The sequence below is a fragment of the Engraulis encrasicolus genome, chromosome 19 (assembly GCF_034702125.1).
Source record: "Engraulis encrasicolus isolate BLACKSEA-1 chromosome 19, IST_EnEncr_1.0, whole genome shotgun sequence".
NCBI lineage: Eukaryota > Metazoa > Chordata > Actinopteri > Clupeiformes > Engraulidae > Engraulis > Engraulis encrasicolus.
In genome coordinates this window covers 10,974,366-10,995,867 of record NC_085875.1, presented here as the reverse complement: position 1 = coordinate 10,995,867, position 21,502 = coordinate 10,974,366, and the positions used below count along the sequence as shown (strand labels likewise).

The window sequence follows — 21,502 nt, the reverse complement described above, 5'->3', positions numbered from 1 at the left end:
ATTCAGGATGTATGTTCATGTATGTGTGTTTTGGGAGAGAGAGAGAGAGAGAGAGAGAGAGAGAGAGAGAGAGAGAGAGAGAGAGAGAGAGAGAGAGAGAGAGAGAGAGAGGCTAAAAGGTAAAGAGAGAAACAGGCACCTCTCTCCTATAGCACAGGGAAATAAAAATCAAACCCAAAACCTAACTGCACAGACCTCTGCACCACCCTGGCCGAGCTGGGCCGGTGAGGGCGCACAAGAATGTGCAATGTGCTATGGCTCACGCAGCCTGTGCCTGCAACTCTTGACTTCTGTTTGGGTGAAGCAGAGTGTCACTGCGTGCTGGGAGCGTGTGCAACAGACACTTCGTAAAGCAGAGATTCAGCAGAGCACGAGGGCGGTGAGTCACAGCACCAGTGCCAGACAGAGCCGAGGCTGTTCTCTCGCTAACACCCCGTTACTTTTACAGGAATGTATACACCGTGTGTCATTAATGTGTTATTATGTTTTTTTTCTTTTACAATGAATTATAAATGGCTCTTAAAACGATACTGTTAATTTTATGGAAATGCACGCACCATCAACCTGAAGGTTTTTTCCCCCCCAACCTTCAGTTTCCAAAATTGTTTCCCTGGTTCACGAACTTGAAGCAGGGTAAAAGGCACTTATGCATGGACTTGATCCCCTCCATGGGCCTGAAGTACAAGTATGAAAGAGCTGTTTCTCTCTCTGCAGTTGGAATAAGAGAAAGTTCCACTTGCAACCCATGAGACGACCAAAGAGGAAATTATAATGGGCTTTAATTAACCCATTACAGTACGACCAAACGGGTCTTAACATTTAACAGGTAAATACTGGTGATGCAGCCCGTTTTAAAGGTTACAATGCACAGATGGCATTAATGGGTTATGCGAGCGTGTCAGCAATGCAATGTTCATCATACATCATGTAGCATCTCTAATAGGCTACAGAAACCCACTGTGGCCAAACGGTTCTGGAGCTGTTCTTGGTATTGAAGGCTTGTAAAATTCCTGCATCAGTAGGAAGGATGTGGGTGGTCTGCCTGCACCCTCGCCCAAAGCTGAAACGGAAAGGCCCTTGAGCAAGTTATCTAACCTCGAATTGCTCCAGGTGATACATAAATACCTGATAAAAGCCGCATTGGTCTGTGAGAGTTAGCGCAATGTAATGTTTTGGCAGTCATAGGTGACTTATATGTCCACTGCTTCCTTTCCCACAACAGCTTCCTCTTTTAGGATCACACAGCAGAAGTCGATTACTTTTATGTTGTGCAGTGATGTTTTATTAGCATGGTCTTCCCATGCCCTCAACATGATTTCGTACAGAGGGTCTGGAGCTCCCGGGTTTTGCATTGATCACACGTGGAAGGGGTGAAGTCTGCTGAAGTCTGAAACGTTTAGATCGGATTTATTTCTAATTGCTAAAGTTTGTATGTCACGTTAAATCATCCCGTATGCAATGCATGTTGAGAATCTACCAGGAGTGTAGCTTCTTACTGCAGATGGGGTCGCCGGCGGGCCTATTCACTCTTTGCTGAAAACACTCAACTACATCATAACAACATTGCTATGACAATGCAGACTCTTAAGTAACCGATTAAGACTTGGTCATTACCATTTTGGTGACAATAAGGTTATAACACAGGCTCTGCGCTAAGAGGTTAATGTCTTATTTGTGAACAGGCCAACCCTGTTTCATTAGATAGAACATATACGTACTTGACTGGCCATGGAAGAATTGCCGTTTTGAACTGGAATGTCAGCAGCAACTGAAGCACACAACTGAAACAATTTTGGAATCATTACTCCAACGTTAAAAAAAGGTTGAAATAGTGTAAACGTTGCCTTAAATGCACCATTTTCAATAACTTGACTCGACTTGGTGAGTTGACTTGGCAGGTTGAATCAGTGAAGGGGAAGAGGTGAGTGAAGCACTGTGGGTCAACCCTGTTATGATACGTAAATGTACCATGACAATAAACTGACTGATGAGTAGCTTGGAGCAGTGCGAATGACGAGGTGAGTGAAGCACTTTGGGTCAACCCTGTTGTGTTAAACAGACCTGCAAACTCCTCAAAGAAAAAAGGTGACAGTGTACAGCGGGGGTTCTATTTCTATTCACGTGAATGACCTAATTGGCCGGGGAAAAGGTGACTGTCACCAAAAGGTGACGAGTTTGCAGGTATGCCATGTAAATTAAATTCACTCACTTGTGAATTAATTCGCTGAGTAGCTTGGATGAGTGAGGAGGGAGGTAAGCGAAGTACTGTGGGTCAACAGCCCTGTTGTGCTAAATGTATCGTAAATGAATTCACTTCACTCAACCCAGTGAATCGACTTGGTGAGTAGATTGGAGAGGGATGAGGTGAGTGAAGAAGCACTTTGGGTCATGCTCAACCCTGTTGCGCTAAATGTACCATGTGAACCAATGGACTTGTAAATCACGTACTGGTCAGGACATGTAGATTGGAGTGATGTGGAGCGGGATGATGGGAGTGTTGCTTGGCGTACAGCAGCCTCAGCAGCCTCAGCAGCAGCAGCAGCAGCCAATGCTGGTGATGACAGTAGGGACTCCACCTCGCCCGTGGCCCCGTGTGCACTGCGGAGCCACTTAGGAGCCACTGACTCACCAGACAGGCATCCACGGCCGGGCCGCACAGAGCCGGGTCCACACTGCAAAAAACACACAGCGGCTAGTGGTCTACAGAATACACCGTAGCCTAGCAAAATGCAAAGATGCATGAATGCATGAATGCACACACGTGCACATACACACATACACGTGCACAAACACTCATGCACGTACACAAACACACACATGTCATGTACACTACACACACAGATGCACCAACACGCCAGCCGCACTCACTGCACATACATGCGTGCACACCTCATAAAACCTTTCTAGACATCCACTTCAACGTGTCAGGGGGAAAAAAAGGTCAGACATGAACTTGTTTCAAAACTTGTTTGCTCTACAATTATGATTTATTGTGAATCTTATTTTCCACCCACAGAGTCCATACAGGTTGTTTACCAAATGAAAGCTGTCTAAAAATCTACCAAGTGTCACAGAGTTTCCTAATAAAAAATATATTTTTTGGGAGTCTCCAGAGTATAAGACGGTGCTTTCCTAGTAATCTTGGGAGTAGTTTAAGTCATGTTTTGATGCACTTTTAATGATTTCCTGTCTCATTCCTTAACTTATCTTTATGAGGCTTTCAGCTGCAAGACAAATTGCCAGGGGCAACGCGAAAAGCAAAAGACTGAGGTCATACTAAATCAGATTTAATGCCGGGTAAAAAAAAAAGCACACACACACAAACACACACACACACACACACACACACACACACACACACACACACACACACACACACACACACACACACACACACACACACACACACACACACACACACACAGCCTGGATGGTGACTTAAGGAATAAAAAAGGGCCTTTAAACCATTGTCCTAAAAAAGGCTTTGGAGACTAAGACTGGGGTAGACCACCCACCACATAATACGACTTGTCATGTGTGTAACAGGGTTTTCGACTGCCTTTCATGCCTCAGTCAGCTGACAGCAGCACCGCCTTATGCAGCCAGCACATAAAGAGGTGTTGAAAATAACTTTTTGCCTCTTTGGCGATTCTAACCCTGGGGAGGAAAAAAAAAGCCTCAAGATTTAATCTTGCACTGAGCGCTGAGCATCTCGTGAGAGAAACCAACCCATGTTGCTTTTGTGGCCAGATGAAGAAAAATCCCCTGTAATCTACTATGAATGCAACACATTACAAAGAAAAACAGCCCCTTAGAAAAGCAACATAAATTGTTTAATGACGTATAACTCAATGAGCCATGGGTCAATCTCAATGGCCATTTGCAGGGTGCAAAAAAAAAGAGAGAGAGAGAAACATATGAAACTGGTTGGAATGCTCCTTTGGTAATCTGTAACCTCGACTACCGACTGCCTCCCTGCCTCCCTGCAGTGGTACAGACATAGTTTCAACCGCTCAGACCCCCACCACCCCACCACCACCCCTGCCCTCCACTCCCTAGATGTCTGTAGACGAACGCAGAGGAATGTCTCTATTAGTCGCTAATAGTTCCCCATACCAGATTTGCAAGGTGTACTAATATTTGGGCAGCTAAAGCGGGACTATACGCTGACCTGACCTTATGCTAGTGCCGGTAGAAAAAGGGGACGCACGTCTGAAGAGCAAACACACCAGATCCAAAAGTAGATGTAGGGAGGCCCGGGCCGGGAGGATTGTCTACCAAATGTCAGTTTGATGTCTGAAGGCCTCAATATATCATTTCCGATTCCATGAGATTTTCGGAACCGATTTTTTCCACCGTTGAGTTTGTTTCTTTGAGGATATTTTAACAGCGTGTCTTCTCCCTCCTCTTTCCACAGCTAGTCATAAGACTTTAAAATATCAGATTCTTGCTAACGTGTCACAGGCCCACATATACACCACACCAGTCTCTCCGTCTCCACTGAACTCCAGATCAGACGCCTCTCTGCTCCACCTCTTCATCTCTGTCCTCCACCTCCTTCTCCTCCTCCTCCTCCTCCTCCACCTCCTTCTTCGCCTCCTTAGCATCTCCCTCTCCTTGCTCCTCTGCGGGCACCTCAGCTTCCTGCGGCTTGGTGGAGGTCATCCTGTAATCCCTGAGCAGCTCCTCCAGGGCGGCGCTGGAGAGGCGTGGGGTGCAGCCCAGTGAAGACGACCACTCTCCCTCCGAACCCACATCCCCGTCCCCGTCCGCATCCGCATCCTCTCCCTCCATCTCAGACACCGAGGCGACGGAGGTGGAGGTGGCGCGGGAGGATCCAGGGTGCGAGTAGGGGTAGGGGTGGCGCGTGCCGGCCAGGCTCGGGGCTCTGCTCTGGGCCAGCTCACATTCCAACAGCAGCCTCTGCAGCTGCTCCTCTGGTAGCCTGGGCAGCTCAACCTGTAAATCAAGAAGAAGAGAAACGGAGAAAGGAAAAGGGGGAAAAAGAGATGAAAAAGGGGGGGAAAACACAAGAGGAGAGAAAATACAGGAACAGAGGAAAATGGGAAATGGAGAGAAGAGGAGAAAAATGGAGGGCAGAAAGAAAATGAGAGGATATTGAAAGAAGATTTTGAAAGGCAGAAAAAAGAGAATAGAGAATAGTCAGGATAGAGAGAAAAGGAGGAAAAATAGAGGGAAGAAAGAAAACAAGAAAAAATGAGGCGAGGGAAAACAAAAGTAAATCACATCACAAACATGTGCATGTATGTGCATGGTCTGTCACGTTTGTGGAGTTCTGAGAGTGTGAGACTGTAAATCGTTTTGGGGTCAGTTCACCTAGAATTTGACCGAGCCTATCATAAAAACACATGCATGTGCGGTCTTTCGCCTTTCTGGAGCTGTGTGTGAGTGAGGTTGTAAATTACTTAAGGTCAGTGCACCCTAGACTTTCAATAAGCCTATCACTTGTCCTTTTTTTTTTGGGCTTCTTTTGCGACATTTTGCAATGCTATCAGCTTGGATACATTGTAAATATTTTGCAACCACTCTACAGGCATCTAGGGCTGATGAAATTCAATATCGTCTTAATCGCTGCAAAAATCTGGGTCACCACAGTGAGGAGGGGGCTCATTATTGTGGCGAAGATGTAAACCAATATTTGCGTGATGCGGTAAAGTTAGGGAGCTGTTTACAGAGCCAAAAGCTGTGTTACGGTCAGCAGTGTTTACTGGGAATCAGCATGCAAACCAAACAGACTGTCTGGCGGCTACAGTCAGGGTGTTCATCACTTAAGTCACTTTCACTTAACAGAGACCACACCTGATGTGGCTGTTTCTAACGCGCTCACCAAACACAGCTGCTTGATCTAGGCAAACAAACAAGCAGAGGAACACTAGGGGACTAAGTGGAAACACACACTCCTCTTCTCCGCTCACAAACACAAATACTGCATAACACACAAATATAATACACACTTACAACCACCCACACGAGGAACACACATTTCACATACATACACATTTCACTCACACGGACGCACGCAAGCACACACGCATGCACACACGCATGCACACACGCACAGGCTCTGCTGAACCATCACCAATAGTTGCCTACATATTGCAACCAAACATTGCATTGATAAAGACATGTGCCCTTGACCAGTATGTACCAGAACACTTTTTTTATGATATTTTTAAGAAAATATTTTGGTTTCCTTCCTCTGTTTCCGTGTTTCCCTCCAAATGATAAATCCGTCTGTCTCTGCAAACCCCCTGTGCTACTCGAACTGGGCTGCCTACCAGCACCAGAACCTGCCGGGGGCCCGTCCAGCCAAACCAGCCGGAGCACTTTTCCAATCGCCCCAAAAACACATCCTGCTGGAAGCCTCTCTGTTTACTTTACCGCTCTGGACAGAGTGTCTGTCCATCCCTTTTGTCTTAACCCATTTTGTCCTAAGCCCTTTTTGGGAAAGGGTGCCCTCTGCCTATTAACTCCTAAATACAGTATCTCAGCCTCCGAAGCACATACAAACACGAAATGAGTTACATTTAAAAGCCAAGACCCTCCTCTTGCATTATAATGTGTTCATTCAGCTCTAACATACCCACATATTTAATAAAACAGCTAAAATCTCAAAATCCTGAATGCAGCGTGTATGTGTTTCCAGGACACAATGGGTTAACCACCATTGATATTTTGTTTGCAAGGTGGTTCAAAACAGTTTGTCTTGTTCAGACTACTGTACCTCCAATGCCATGTGAGGCTCAATGCCTGACGTGCTCCTACACATCCATCCATCGGCCACCTCAAGTCTACGGGACTCACTAGTTCGATGCCCTTTTGGTACTTACCGCTTACGTCATACGACCCTAAACCTAACCCTAACCCTAACCTTAACCCTAAACCTAACCCTAAACCTAACCCTAACCTTAACCCTAACCTTAACCCTAAACCTAACCCTAACCTTAAATCGCTTGTTTGAAATGTTTGATTACCATGTGAAGTACCGAGAGGGCGTCAAACTAGTGGGTCCCCAAGTCTACTTCTCTCTACAGTTTAGTCTAATGCGGCATTTGGGGTATGTAGGGCTGCTCAGCACAGCATAGGGTCCTCACCGACACCAAGAGTCGAAAGTTCAAGTATGTACCGAATCATACATCACTTCCTGCGTCCAGCTGTGGCCAATGGGCCAGGGTCACAGTTCCTACTAGCCTTGCTCAACCCCCAAGTCAGCCTTAGTCAAGGGAGTGTGTGTGTGTGTGTGTGTGTGTGTGTGTGTGTGTGTGTGTGTGTGTGTGTGTGTGTTTGTGTGTGTGCATGCGCGCAAACACATGAGTCTTTATTCTCACTTAGCATTGCGCTCATGCGTGTCTGTGCGTGTGCACATTTTTGTGTGAACACGCATGACCCAGTCAGAGTCCATGCAGATGATGCCTTGAAGAAGACTAACCATTACGTGTGCGTAAATGCATCTGACATACATTTGTCTTCCTCGCTCCTGAATACCATTACCTGGTTTGACCTCTGTGTCTCTACAAGGTCATGACCACAGTTTGTCTGGCGATCCCTATCGCTCCACACATACCCCCTGCACGGCCCGCTCAACAGGTCAAAGGTCAAATTAGTTATACTTAGGGTGATGTTGTCACTGCTACGCCAATAGGATGGGATGGGAGGACTTTTTTTGGACATTTTCTGAGTACAAAGCTTGTCATTAATCTCATGAATGCTAATTCATGAGTATATGACATTAAAGGGACACTATGTGAGATTTTTAGTTATTTATTTCCAGAATTCATGCTGCCCATTCACTAATGTTACCTTTTTCTTGAATACTGACCACCACCATCAAATTCTAAGTATTCATTATGACTGGAAAAATTGCACTTTTCATACATGAAAAGGGGGATCTTCTCCATGGTCCACCATTTTGAATTTCCAAAAATATCCATTTTTAGCTGCAAAAATGACTGTACTTGGATCTTACTAGAAAATATTTGTTTATTACTTGGTAAACTTTCATGTAAAGATCAAATCTGGCAATAGGCAGCCCAATTTCAATGAGCAGCATAGTTGCAGTACCTTTTTTGACCATTTCCTGCACAGTGTCCCTTTAAAGCATCTTGTATCTTAGAGTGGGAAGAGATTGAAGGAACTCAGTGACATCCTTCATTTTCTGACGGATGCTTCTAGAGTGAACGCATGAACCGCAACAGATCTATTTAGAAGTTTATTTCTGTATGTATATCTGGTGGCAGTATGCTACTGGTGTCATTATTTCTCATTCATGTCCACGTGGTACGCGGAAACATTGATGACATGCTTCAAGGCCAAATGCTAAAAACACACAGACACACACACACACAAATACAGACACACAGGCTCTCTTTCACCCACACACACACACACACACACAACATTGATGCAACACACAGTAGTGTTGCCTTTTGAACTCATAATGCTAAAAACACACAGACACACACACATAAATACAGAAACACAGGCTCTCTTTCACCCACACACCCACACACACACACACACACACACACACACACACACACACACACACACACACACACAGACACACACACACACACACACACACACACACACACACACACACACACACACACACACACACACACACACACACACACACACACACAACATTGATGCAACACACAGTAGCGTTGCCTTCTGAACTCATAACCCAGTTCATCCATAATACAGTATCAGGGGCCCCATTATAAACTGCTGAAAGGGTGCAGAGGCCTCCATGTAGTCAGTCAAGGGTGGGCAAGGGACCAGTGGGTGCAGTGACACACACACACACACACACACACACACACACACACACGCACACACGCACACACACACACACACACGCACACACGCACACACACACACACACGCACACGCGCGCACACACACGCACACACACACGCACACACGCGCACACGCGCGCACACACACACACACACACACGCACACACGCACACACACACACAGACAGTGTGTCTGCAACAAGAGGGGTAGCTCCATCGGTCAAGGTGGAGTAGTATAGGGGAAATGAGGACTAATGGACGGGGCGGAGTCAAGTCATCACAGGCCAGAGCCAGACACTAAGCTGTAATGCAGACCAGGCCAGGCCAGCAGACAGGTTTGTGTGTGTGTGTGTGTGTGTGTGTGTGTGTGTGTGTGTGTGTGTGTGTGTGTGTGTGTGTGTGTGTGTGTGTGTGTGTGTGTGTGTGTGTGTGTGTGTGTGTATAAAGACGTTAAAATGTTTGAGTGTCAGTTGGACGTCTGTGTGTCTACCCTACAACGGTACTACTACCACTATTACAATGTGCAAGTTTGTGTGTGTGAATGTATGTTTACACTACGTTACTAAGTTACTAAGTTAAAATGTTTGAGTGCAGTTGGATGTCTGTGTGTCTACCCTACTACTACTACTACTACTACTATCAGGGCTTTTTCTAGGAATTTTTGGCATGAGGGAGCATCATGGCAGGTTGCGGAAGGTGAAGGGGGTAATTTACTAGGGGCACTCAAAAAAGTAATTTATATATTTAAAAAAAAAAAGAAGTATGAGGGTGCACCCGCAGAGGTATGAAAAAGGTATGTTCAGAAAAAGCCCTGACTATAATGTGCAAGTTTGTATGCGTGAGTGTATGTTTACACTATGTTTATGTGCATGCGTGCGTGCTGTGTGCATTTGTGGGACAGGACACAGGATCTGGGGTTTGCTGCTGAAATTTAATGGGCTTGACAAAGTGCTTTGACCTTACAAACAACTTTAACCCCAGATATCTCTCTTCCTACACGCACATTAACATGTGCGGGTACATGCACACAGAGAGACAGACAGAAGCATGCAGGCCACACATAAACAGACACAGTCACAGACACACACATACTTGTCTCAATTCCAAACAGTTTGATCACTCACTCTTTGACCTGTTTATGAAAAAAAACGTTTTTTTTTCGTAAACAGGTCAAAGAACGAGTTATCAAACTCGTTTTTCAAACGCACACAATCACTCCCAAATATGTACAGTATACATAACACACACATACAAAGACAGAAGATATAGTGAGCAGACACAAACATGAACATGGCCGAGGCAAACACGCGCCCCCACACTGACACCTTACTCGAGAAAAAGATAACAAACACACGCACAAAGACAAACATATACTCTTTCACACCTATACACAAACACCCAAACAACCAAACACCCACCCACACACGCACACACATACAATACACACACACACACACACACACACACACACACACACACACACACACACACACACACACACACACACACACACACACACACACACACACACACACACACACACACACACACACACACACACACACACACACACACACCTCCCCCACATGTCTGGCGGCTGAAGTCTGTCGCCACGTGATGGATGTGTGCTCTCCCTTGACCGTCTCTGGTATTGGCCTTGTTAGTTGGAATATTTCTACAGGGATCGCCCCAGGCTAGGACTCTTCCCCCTAGATCAGAGTAGAGGAGTGGACTACAGACACAGAAGCCATATCAGATGTCTACAGAAAATGCTTCTAAAACCATCTTTTAACACAAACTATTGAGGTTCCCGGCAGTATACGTGATACAGCCAGTTGGAATAATTCTACTGGGAATGCCCCAAACTATAATGACTCTCCCTCTTAGATAAGACTAGAACAATGAGCCAAAGACACAAATGCACAAACAACACAAACACAAACAACCGTTGAGGCTATCGGCAGTATATGAGATGTCCTTTCCCAACAGGAAACCAACTTAGACTAGACGAGGTGGAATGAAAGAAGAAACGCCAGATTGGGTGTCTGCAAAAAATATGTCTAGAACATCTTAAAAACAACCACTGAGGTTATGACATGTTCTTTCTCAACAGAAAATGAACTTAGGCTAGATGAGGGGAATGCAGGTACAAACGTCAGATTGGATAGAATATGCATCTACGTATTAGAAAATATATCTGAAACATCTTAAAAACAAGGCTATCGGTAGTATGAGACATCATTGCTCAACGGGAAACAACTTTAGACTGGACGAGGGGGCTGCAGACAACAAAAGCCAGACTGGATGTCTACTGAAAGCAAATCGAAATTCTAAAAACCATTAAGGTTCTCAGCAGTAGACAATGTACCTTTTCTCAATAGGGAAACTGATTCGGATAATACGTACATATAAACAATATCAATCACTACGTTGAGTGGGTGTAATACGAGGAACATTATATGTCTGAGAACGTTTTTTTAGGGGTAAAAAGAATAAAATAATCAGGGACATTTCCTTTGCTGTCCTCAGATGGACATGCTGCCGGCAGGCTAGACTACAGGGTCTAGACCAGTGATTCTCAAAGTGTGGTCCGGGGACCACTGGTGGTCCTCAACAGAGCTCAGGTTGTCCGCGAAGGGATTTCTACTTTTCTAAGACAAGCTAGCAGTAGGCTATATTTGTGACATTATTTCAAAGCCATGCATAGCTGTCATATTTCCACCACAACAAGACAGGCTTGTAATGTGAATTAAAAGTAAGTGATCTACATCGAGATCAGCAGTGTCGAATTAGCACCCGTCAACTGTCGATTAAGTTGACAGGTGGTCCCTGAACATTTTTGGGGAGGCAAAGTGGTCCTTGACCTTAAAAAGTTTGATGAACACTGGTCTAGAGTCTCCAACAGCAACATAACATCCTCAAGGACGTGAGAAATACAGGGGTTTGGTGCGAAACCCACAGCTCCCTTTGCTCTTAAGACACAGCTGTCGCTGACACAATTAATACCGTTTCCATAGACACGGCAGGGCCGCGAGGGGTGTGATAGGCGGAATTATTATCAAACGGCCAAGGAATGTTTCAGAGTGTGTTGAAGCAAAGGAAAATTACATCAGACAGAGTGAGAGTGAGAGAGAGACAAGCTGTTTGAAATACTGCCGGTTCGCAGGGCAACCTCATATCTCAACTCTTCACAGGGAAAGGGGATAGGTTGTTCTCACACCTCCGCACACCTTTCCGGTCCAGAGCAGGAACATCTTAATCCCGAAAGTAAGCCCATTTCGGTAAACACAAGAAAAGCCCTGGCCAGGATCCAGGGCCACTGGCAGCTTTGGAGCCTGATATAAAGTCAACTTAAAGGGCCCCCTATCCACAATGTAACGGGGGCACAATTCTGGGGCCCCCTCTTTCCCTGGGCCCGGGACAAAGACCTGTTTGTCCGTCCCCTCCTGTCGGCTTCCCTGATTGGGTCTGCGGGGCGGTCGGTCCCGCTTGGCATGCCTTCCTGTGCGGGCGGCCTTTACTTACGTGGATTCTGTGGAACAGCACAGCGGGGCGGCTGCGTTAGCTCAGGGATGTGAACAGGAGTGTTTGTTTGGCAGACGCATACCGCAGCTCCACCAACAGCGCTCAGCACTCTCACCGCCAAACTCCTGGTTCCGGCGGCGCTGACAAGCCTTGGCTAGGACTGAGACAAAAGTCATCCAAAAACCCCCCCTCAACAACAACAAAATTACAATGTAATGGGGATCCACCCAACTCTAGGGCCCCCTCCGATCCCTGGGGCCCGGGACCACTCACCCCTTCTTATCCCCCCTGTCTGTCGGCTTTGCTGCCTGCGGATTTCAAAGATACTCCCACTCTCCCTTCCGCTGCTACCTGGCGGTGCTAAGCTCTGTTACGATGGATGACTCAGACCCTCACCTCACACTATGCCCCGAGTTAGATAATCGCGCACACACACACACACTCGGTCAGACTTCCTTTATGCAAAACTAGCATGTGTGTGTGTATACTGTATTGTACGTAGGTAAGATTTTCCACCAAAACATTTGTCAGTGTCCTGAGAAAAACATCATGATGCACAAAGGCTAGTGTGTGTGTGTGTGTGTGTGTGTGTGTGTGTGTGTGTGTGTGTGTGTGTGTGTGTGTGTGTGTGTGTGTGTGTGTGTGTGTGTGTGCGCGTGTGTGCGTGCACGGCGCGCGCTTCTGTATGACATCTACCATTATCATGTTCCGACACTAACCACAGAGTTTTCTGCCTGCTGGACAATACACTTGAGCCCAGCCCAGTGGCAGAAACACACACACACACACATCACTGCCCTCCCTCCCCCACAACCACATAAAGCCTCCTAGGCCATAATGTCAATGGTGACTGACCGACCCACAACTAAGCCCTGCACACACGCACGCACGCACGCACGCACACACGCACGCACGCACGGACGCATGCACGGACGCACACACGCATGCACGCACGCACGCACACACGCACGCACACACATACACACACACAGACAGAGACTCCACCTCTCACCCAGTCTCCTAGGTCTCAGTGTCAAGGTCTTCTACCCGCAAGCAAGGGCATCTCGTGTTACAAAGGTCACTGACTTCAGTCACATTCTTCTCTTTGCTCCTGTCTTTCCCTCTCCCTCTCTCGTTCTCATTTAAGCTTTTTCTCTCTCTCGAGTAACCTGGGGGGCCCAACGGTCGTCGCAATAAAAGCTGGAATCCTTTTGAGTGCTTTAAGCTCTCCTTTTGCTCAGATGTGCGTTTCCAAAAGGGTGTGTCTATAGTGTTGTGTGTGTGTGTGCGTGTGTGTGCGTGTGTGTTAGTGGGAGCATGTTGTGTTTGAGCTGGGGTTCCACACCATGCCAATAACGCCACTGTTGACAAGTTGATGTCCTCATGTCCGACTGCACGCTCATATCCATGACACGTGCATATATGCTGGAGGAGAAGGCACAGATGGAACAAGAGAGGAGAGGAGAGGAGAGGAGAGGAGAGGAGAGGAGAGGAGAGGAGAGGAGAGGAGAGGAGAGGAGGGGAGAGGAGAGGAGAGGAGAGGAGAGGATAGGAGAGGAGAGGAGAGGAGAGGAGAGGAGAGGAGAGGAGAGGAGAGGAGAGGAGAGGAGAGGAGACAAGACGAGGAGGGGAAAGTGGCTCGGGGTGGAGAGGAAAGAAGGAGAGAGGAGGCAGGGAGGGACAGGAGAGGGTAGGAGAAGAGAGAAAAGGAGAAGTGAGGAGGGGAAAGGAAAGTAAACATTCTAGCACATTTTGTGCGCTGTTGATCAAGCCCATCATCATGTCCTCTTGATAAGCTGTCAGGGGTGAAGAGGTCAAAGAGAGAGGAGAAGAGGAGAGAGGAGGAGAGGAAAGTAGAGGTGAGCAGAGGAGAGGAGAGGAGAGGAGAGGAGAGGAGGAGAGGAGAGGAGTGAAGAGGAGAGCGGAGGAGAGGAAAGGAGAGGCGAGCAAAGGAGAGGAAAGGAGTGGAGAGGAAAGGAGATAAGAGAAGACGAGACGAGAACACAGGAGAGGAGAGCCATCAGGAGTGATGAGGGTGATATGGGCATATTCAGGGAGAGGAGAGGAGAAGAGAGGAGAGAGGGGAAAGAGAGGAGGGGAGAGAAGAGGAGAGGAGATTAGGGGAGAGTGGAGTGGAGGAAAGGGGGAAAAGAGAAGAGAGGAGCCATCGGGAGTGATGAGGTCAGGGCCTATTGAGTGCGTGCTGCTCAAGTTCAAGGGTGTGAAGACACTAACAGCCCCACGCTGCAACAGGATAGGGGCCAGTGTTCTTGTCTGGTGTTAATGGTGGATGGCCCGAGGAGGTAGTGGTTATCATGACAGGAGTGAGTGACATCTGCACTGAACTGAAACAGCTTCAGTAGAGTTCTTGACTCATTCAGTGCCAGCCATTTTTAAATTCAGACTGGGTGGTTGCCAGGCTTTTTTCAAAGTTTGAGTGATTTTTCAAGAGCCATAAAAAAATCAGTTCTTTGTCCATGTGAACAACAAACATACCAGATCAAAGTGTTAGGCCCCACCCCCCATAAAAAACGCAATTGACTTGATATCAAGTCTTTGGCACTGTGCAATACATTCTGAAAAGACTCGTTTTCAAGTCCATGGCACTGAAAGAGCTACAAGCTCAATTCCTAACTGTCCTAAATTTCTTCGGAATCAATACCCTTTTTCCATCCATACCATCTATGTAAGTCCTAAGTTGTCTTAATCTTCTTAACAAATAACAATAATACAAAAAAACGTACCAGCTAAAAGATCTATCCACCTGTTTTACTGAAACTACAACCCATAACTACGTACATGTTAGATACACTTTGACGTCAGATGGGCAGATTTTGTCCTCCTCTTGTGTGAAGTGGTAAACAGGATATAGGATAGGGCCCACTGTTCCTCTCTCGTGTTCATGGATGGCTCGAGGAGGTTTGTAATAATATCAGAGATGCGCACCGCAGGAGTGAGTAACATGTGCGGTGAACTGACACAATTTTAGCACAGTTCAGAAAGTTCCGATTCCACACTGTCCTCCGTAACCAATACCGTTGTCTATTTATCTATACATCTAGAAAAACAAAGGCTTGGCTACAGAAGTACGGAAGTCCTAAACTGTCTTGAATTTCTTAATACAGTATGTCACGTAAGTGAGTACACCCCTCACATGTTTTGCAGATTTGTGAGTATATCTTTTCATAGGAGAGCATTAAAGAAATTTCCTTTTGACACAATGATTGGTGACCTTTTAACAACATATATAACCGCTTAAATTTCTTGTTCACTCAGAAAAAAATCAAAATACAGCCATTAATGTTTGAACCTTGGCCACAAAAGTGAGTACACCCCAGATTAAAATCCGGTACAGAAGGGGCCGTTTTGGCTCAAAGCTTGCACACTGCACACATCGAAATTGCTTTATTGCCCAAGGGAGCAGTGTGGCGGGATGGTACCATGCTCAGGGTACCTCAGTCATTGAGGAGGATGGGGGAGAGCACTGGTTAATTACTCCCTCCACCAACCTGGCGGGTCAGTAGTCGAACTGGCAGCTTCGGGCTACAAGTCTGACGCTCTAACCACTTACCCATGACTGCCCATATATGGATTTTGCTTTCTATTCTTATATGACACATACTAAAAGTGGTCCATTCCTAATTTCCCCTCATATTCGTAGAAGTACAAACCCCAACTCCGATGAAGTTGGGACGTTTGGTAAACAGTGAATAAAATCAAAATGCTATCATTTTCAAAACATTCAATCTATTCATTAGATGGAGAATAGTGAAAAGACAACATATTAAGTGTTAAAACCGAGAAAAAATATTGTTTTGGGGGACATATGTACTCATTTCTAATTTGATAAATCCAACACGTCTCAAAAGAGTTGGGACGGGGATCAGTGAAATTTAGTAAACATCCAAATAAGATAAAACAACAAAGAAGAACATTTCAAAATGAATTGTACTGACGGACAATATAGGTGTCCAGGTATAAGATCATCACAGAGAGGCTGAGTCACTCAGAATTAAAGATGCAAAGGGAATAATTACCATAGTTATTACATACATTTTTGAATTCCCTTTGATTTACCACGATTGAGTGTATATAAGACATATTTTTGTTAATAAAATCATTGTATAGGTTCATGACATCATGAAATATATATTGGCTGTAGTCTCACTCTAATTCCTGGAGTGCTAGAGCTATTGAAAATTGACCATATTAAGAATGCTTAATGCATGAAAATGACACAGGGGTTAAACATTCTCCTAAGCACCTGAGCTCACTTGAAATAGACCCAGAAGACATGGGAAACTGTCCTTTGCTTACAGAAGTCAGCAGAAGTTGTAGAAGTCCATTCTTTTTGACAATAATAGAGCATTGCACATCCTGTGCTACAGTGAAAATGGACCATCCAACTTGTGTTAGTGCTAGCTTCAAAAGTCAGCCTCCATGATGGCATGCGGATGCAGTAGTGCATTGGTTAAGATGTTCTCACTCATCTGTAGAGTTAAATACAGTGCTGAATGGTATAAATGGGTTTTAAACAGCATGAAAAGCCACTCATGCATTATATTTTGAAGGGAGATATTCGATTACTGCCACATAGTAAGGTCAAATTGCATTCTCTACTATGTTTTAACAGTTTGGCTCCATCATAAGGACCAGCATGTGATAAAATGGTGGGTTTTTGGTCAAGACCTGTCACACTGTAAGCACTACAGAAAGGAAAACATTGCAAAACATGACAAGGAATACACCCACCATTTAAGCTGGTGAAATCATGTCCAAGATAGGAATTAACACTGTTTTTTTATATGAAATCATCTCATCGGTTAATGTATTTAACTGTTAAGTGTTGTCTTTTGTTTTGTTTTTAGTCTTCCTCGACATTTGCTGCCATTTATTGTCCCCGTCCCAACTCTTTTGAGACGTGTTGGATTTCTCAAATTAGAAATGAGTACATATGTCCCCCAAAACAATATTTTTTCTCGGTTTTAACACTTAATATGTTGTCTTTTCACTATTCTCCATCTAATGAATAGATTGAGTGTTTTGAAAATGATAGCATTTTGATTTTATTCACTGTTTACCAAACGTCCCAACTTCATCGGAGTTGGGGTTAGTAGTGCTGTTTTACTTAGCTGTCACTCCTCAACCGTATGTTACTTACTGGGCTTGACTATAATAGCAGTGACCTTTGTGATGTGATCGATTGTGCCTTCATGTGATGATGGAACACGTGAAAGTGTTTAGTCTTCAGATGTTTTGTTTCTGCCAAAACACTTTTCCATTTGGTCGGTCATGGCAAGGATTACCCAAGGACCTAATGACGTGATTGTTATTCGTGAATATCGTGATGAGGACGAGTGTGATTTATTTTTTTGCCGTGTGTCTTGCTGTTTAGTGAGTACCCTCCTCACATTTTTGAGCAATGTTCAAACATTAACGGCTGTATTTTGTTTTTTCCTGAGTGAACAAGAAATTTAAGCCGTTATATATGTTGTAAAAATGTCACTAATCATTGTGTCAATAGGAAATTTCTTTAATACTCTCTTATGAAAAGATATACTCATAGATCTGCAAAATATGTGAGGGGTGTACTCACTTACGTGACATACTGTAAATCAAAAACAAATAAATGAAGTTGCTTTGTCATGGGCTTGCTTTAACAACTAAACTGGCTGATTATTTGCACAACGTTTCAGCTAAAAACAAATCTAATAGGTGCAAGTACAGACTCGTTTGAAACTATAACCAGCAAATACGTGTTAGATAGCCTTCAACGTTCGAGTGCACGTGAGTTGTGATATCCCATAATGGAAACAGACAGCGAAGAGGAGTCTTCTTCTAATTGAAACGTACACAGACGAGCTGCGTTGCAATTTAAACGTCCAGAGGAGAGGCATTACAGCTCTCACTAATTGAAACATACAGAAGAGAAGAGAGAGCTGTCTCGGTCTCCTGCTGCACGCAGACGGCCATGTGGCTCCCATCAGCCCTGACTCACTAATGACAGAGCCACAGCCCGCTCATCAGGGGGGAGAAGCAGAGAAGCAGAGAAGCAGAGGCCTATGGGAGAAGCTCTCACACACTACCCAGTACGCACCCACTCTTCAGACAGAGAGAAAACAAATAAATAGATAGATAGGCAGACAGACAGACAGACAGACAGACAGAGTAGAACGATGATGCATTCACTCTATAAACAGAGAGGAAAATAAATAAACAGATAGGCAGGCAGGCAGGCAGGCAGACAGACAGACAGACAGACAGACAGACAGACAGACAGACAGACAGACAGACAGACAGACAGACAGACAGACAGAGTAGACAGGCCTACTGTAGATGTCTGGCACTCGAGATAGAGGACCCAGAAGATAAGTGATGCTAGAGGAAAAGACAGTGAGTCAAACAGCCATACAGAGAGACAAATAAATGGAAAGAGACAGAAATGTGCATAGGTACGCATAGAAATAGACATACAAACAAAATAGATAAGTAAATACAGTACACACCTGTAGATAGATAGATAGATAGATAGATAGATAGATAGATAGATAGATAGATAGATAGATAGATAGATAGATAGATAGATTGATAGATAGAGAAAGTGATGTGCAAACACGAAAAACAGATAAAGAGCTTGCTCAGGCGTTAGTGGTGCTTTAAAAATTGAGCGCATGTAGCGTACAGTGTGCCGCTCACCCGCATCTCATAAAACTCTTTTTTACGGCCTGACAGACATGACGTGGGGTTGGCCGTGCCTCCCCAAATGCCATGTCCTGTGTGCCATACAGTCACGGCCCATAAAGCCTGAGGTTCAGACTCTCACACCAGTGTTGGCCTTGGCCACCCGCCCACCGGCCCCGACACACAACAAGGAAGGAAGCCACCGCCAATCAAGCCATCAGAAAGTGTGAGAGAGACAGACAGAGACAGAGAGAGAGAGAGAGAGAGAGAGAGAGAGAGAGACAGACAGAGAGAGAGAGAGACAGACAGAGAGAGAGAGAGAGAGAGAGAGAGAGAGAGAGAGAGAGAGAGAGAGAGAGACAGACAGAGAGAGAGAGAGAGAGAGAGAGAGAGAGAGAGAGAGAAAGACAGCGAGAGAGAGATGGGATTGCAAAGGTTGCAAACGGCTTGCTTCTTACTCCAAAGGGCTTGCTTTTAGGACCTTCTTCATAGAGGAGGCTCCAAAGACGTAGTGGTTTGTGTGTGGCTGGTTTGTGGCTTGTGTGTGCTTTTTAGATTGACTGTAAATTGCGATTTTGGAGTTTGGGGAAACAACATTTTGATTCCCCCCTCTGTGTAACGTCTCTAAGATGATGTGATTGACAATTAATTTGCCTTTGACTTAAGTCAGCTGAACTGAAGCTGGGACCAAAGTACTGTATATAATGTGACATTAAAAAAACGTCAACATCACCAAAATATACCGGAGCGCGGTCGTTAAAAAAAAACCCCAACGTGACACACAACTCCGATTTAATTGTGGTTCCGATGCCGCCTGTATAAAGAGGACATGATGTCAGTTCCCCCGGCAGGCAGGCAGGCAGGCAGGCCGGGCTCTTGTGGCTTTGCTATATCGGCAACGGCACTTCCAGACTAATGACATGCTGTATATCAGCTCCGGGTCTGGGCCTCGGTGCTGAGGCTAGCGTTGGGCTTTTGGTGTAGTAGAGCAGTGTTTCCCAACCAGGGGTGCGTGGAAAAATGTAATAATAACAAATATATTGAGTGTAGTCACATTGGGATAGAGGAACAGAGCCTGAATGAGGGCGAGGGGGTACTCTTCATATGAAAAAAGTTTCTAAGGGGGTACGCAGGACAAAAAAGGTTGGGAAGCACTGTAGTAGAGTTCAGTATGATCTCCCTCCTTCACTCCCTGCCTCCCTCCCCTCTCCTGTCTCTTTGGGCTTTTCTGGTTCATATTCATGTAGTGATGAGTTTGGGTGCAGGACCGAGGTTGAAGCTGGCGCCTTCACACTTCCCTCTGGGTTTTTCTGGGTCATATCTGGCTGATGGTGGCGAATCTGAGCATTGTGTGTAGAGTTCATCACTCCCTGCCTCACTGCCTGTTTTGGGTAATATTGATATGGTGATGAGTTTGGGGCCAGGACCTAAGCTGAAGCTGGAGGTTGAGGTTGAGGGAGGCACTGGCACTGGGTCTGGGCTGGGTCTTCACTAGTGGTGTGGATCGGCACTGCCCTCACGATCCGATTCGATCACGATTCGGGAGGTAGCGATCCGATTCGATTCGATTCTATGCGATTCGATCCGATCCGATTCAACTCTACAATGCATTGCAATGCATTACATTTCTACTGAAAGCAAAGCAAATGTTTCATCAGACATGATGAGGCAATACAAGTAGTTAGATACTGAGCAACAATTTATTGGCTGTTTTCTGTATCAGTCTGGATCAGTCTGTATCAGTCTTGAAATGCTTTGAAGTACTTTTATTTCATTTAACATTCACTTGCTCTCGAAATATCCACGGAAGTAATTGAAACTTAAACAAATTGATCGATCCTGGATCGTCCATGCCCCGCATTGGATTGGATCGCCGAATCCATCATTGTTGACACAACTAGTCTTCACTGTAGAGCAGTGATTCTCAAAGTGTGGTCCGGGGACCACTAGTGGTCCGCAACAGAGCTCAGGTGGTCCGCGAGGGGATTCCTACTTTTCCAAGATAAGCTAGCAGTAGGCTATATTTGTAACATTTTCATGTTTTCAACACAATAAGACAGGCTTATTATGTGAATAAAAAGTAAGTGATCTGCATAAAAATTTGCAGTGTCAAATTAGCATCCATCAACTGCCAATTCAGTTGACAGGTGGTCCCCGATAATTTTTTTTGGGGGGGGGGACAAAGTGGTCCTCGGTCTGAAAAAGTTTGAGAAACACTGCTGTAGAGCTCAGCACTCGCTCCTTCCCTCCCTCCCTTGCCTTTCTGGGCTTTTTTGGGTCACATTCTAATGACCCAAAGTGATGAGTTTTGGGTTAAGAGCTGGGGCTGAGGCTGAGGCTGGTGCTGGCACTGAAGGTTAGCGTTGGGCTTTCAGCGAACATTTCAGCCCACTCCTCCTCCCTCCTTCCACCCCTCCGTCTTGTCTCTATGGGTCATATTCAAATGGTGGTTAAACAGAAAACACGCACAT

General features: G+C 45.4%; 1 protein-coding gene across 1 annotated transcript in view; it reads right to left on the bottom strand.

Moving 5' to 3' along the window:
- Positions 1-3,813: 3,813 nt before the first annotated feature.
- fsip1 (fibrous sheath interacting protein 1) overlaps positions 3,814-21,502 on the bottom strand; it is an 85,584-nt gene continuing 67,895 nt past the window's right edge. Inside the window, exon 12 of the mRNA XM_063184069.1 lies at positions 3,814-4,959. Coding sequence (XP_063040139.1) covers positions 4,513-4,959 — 447 coding nt within the window. The 3' untranslated portion in view covers positions 3,814-4,512. The remainder of the gene's footprint in view (positions 4,960-21,502) is intronic.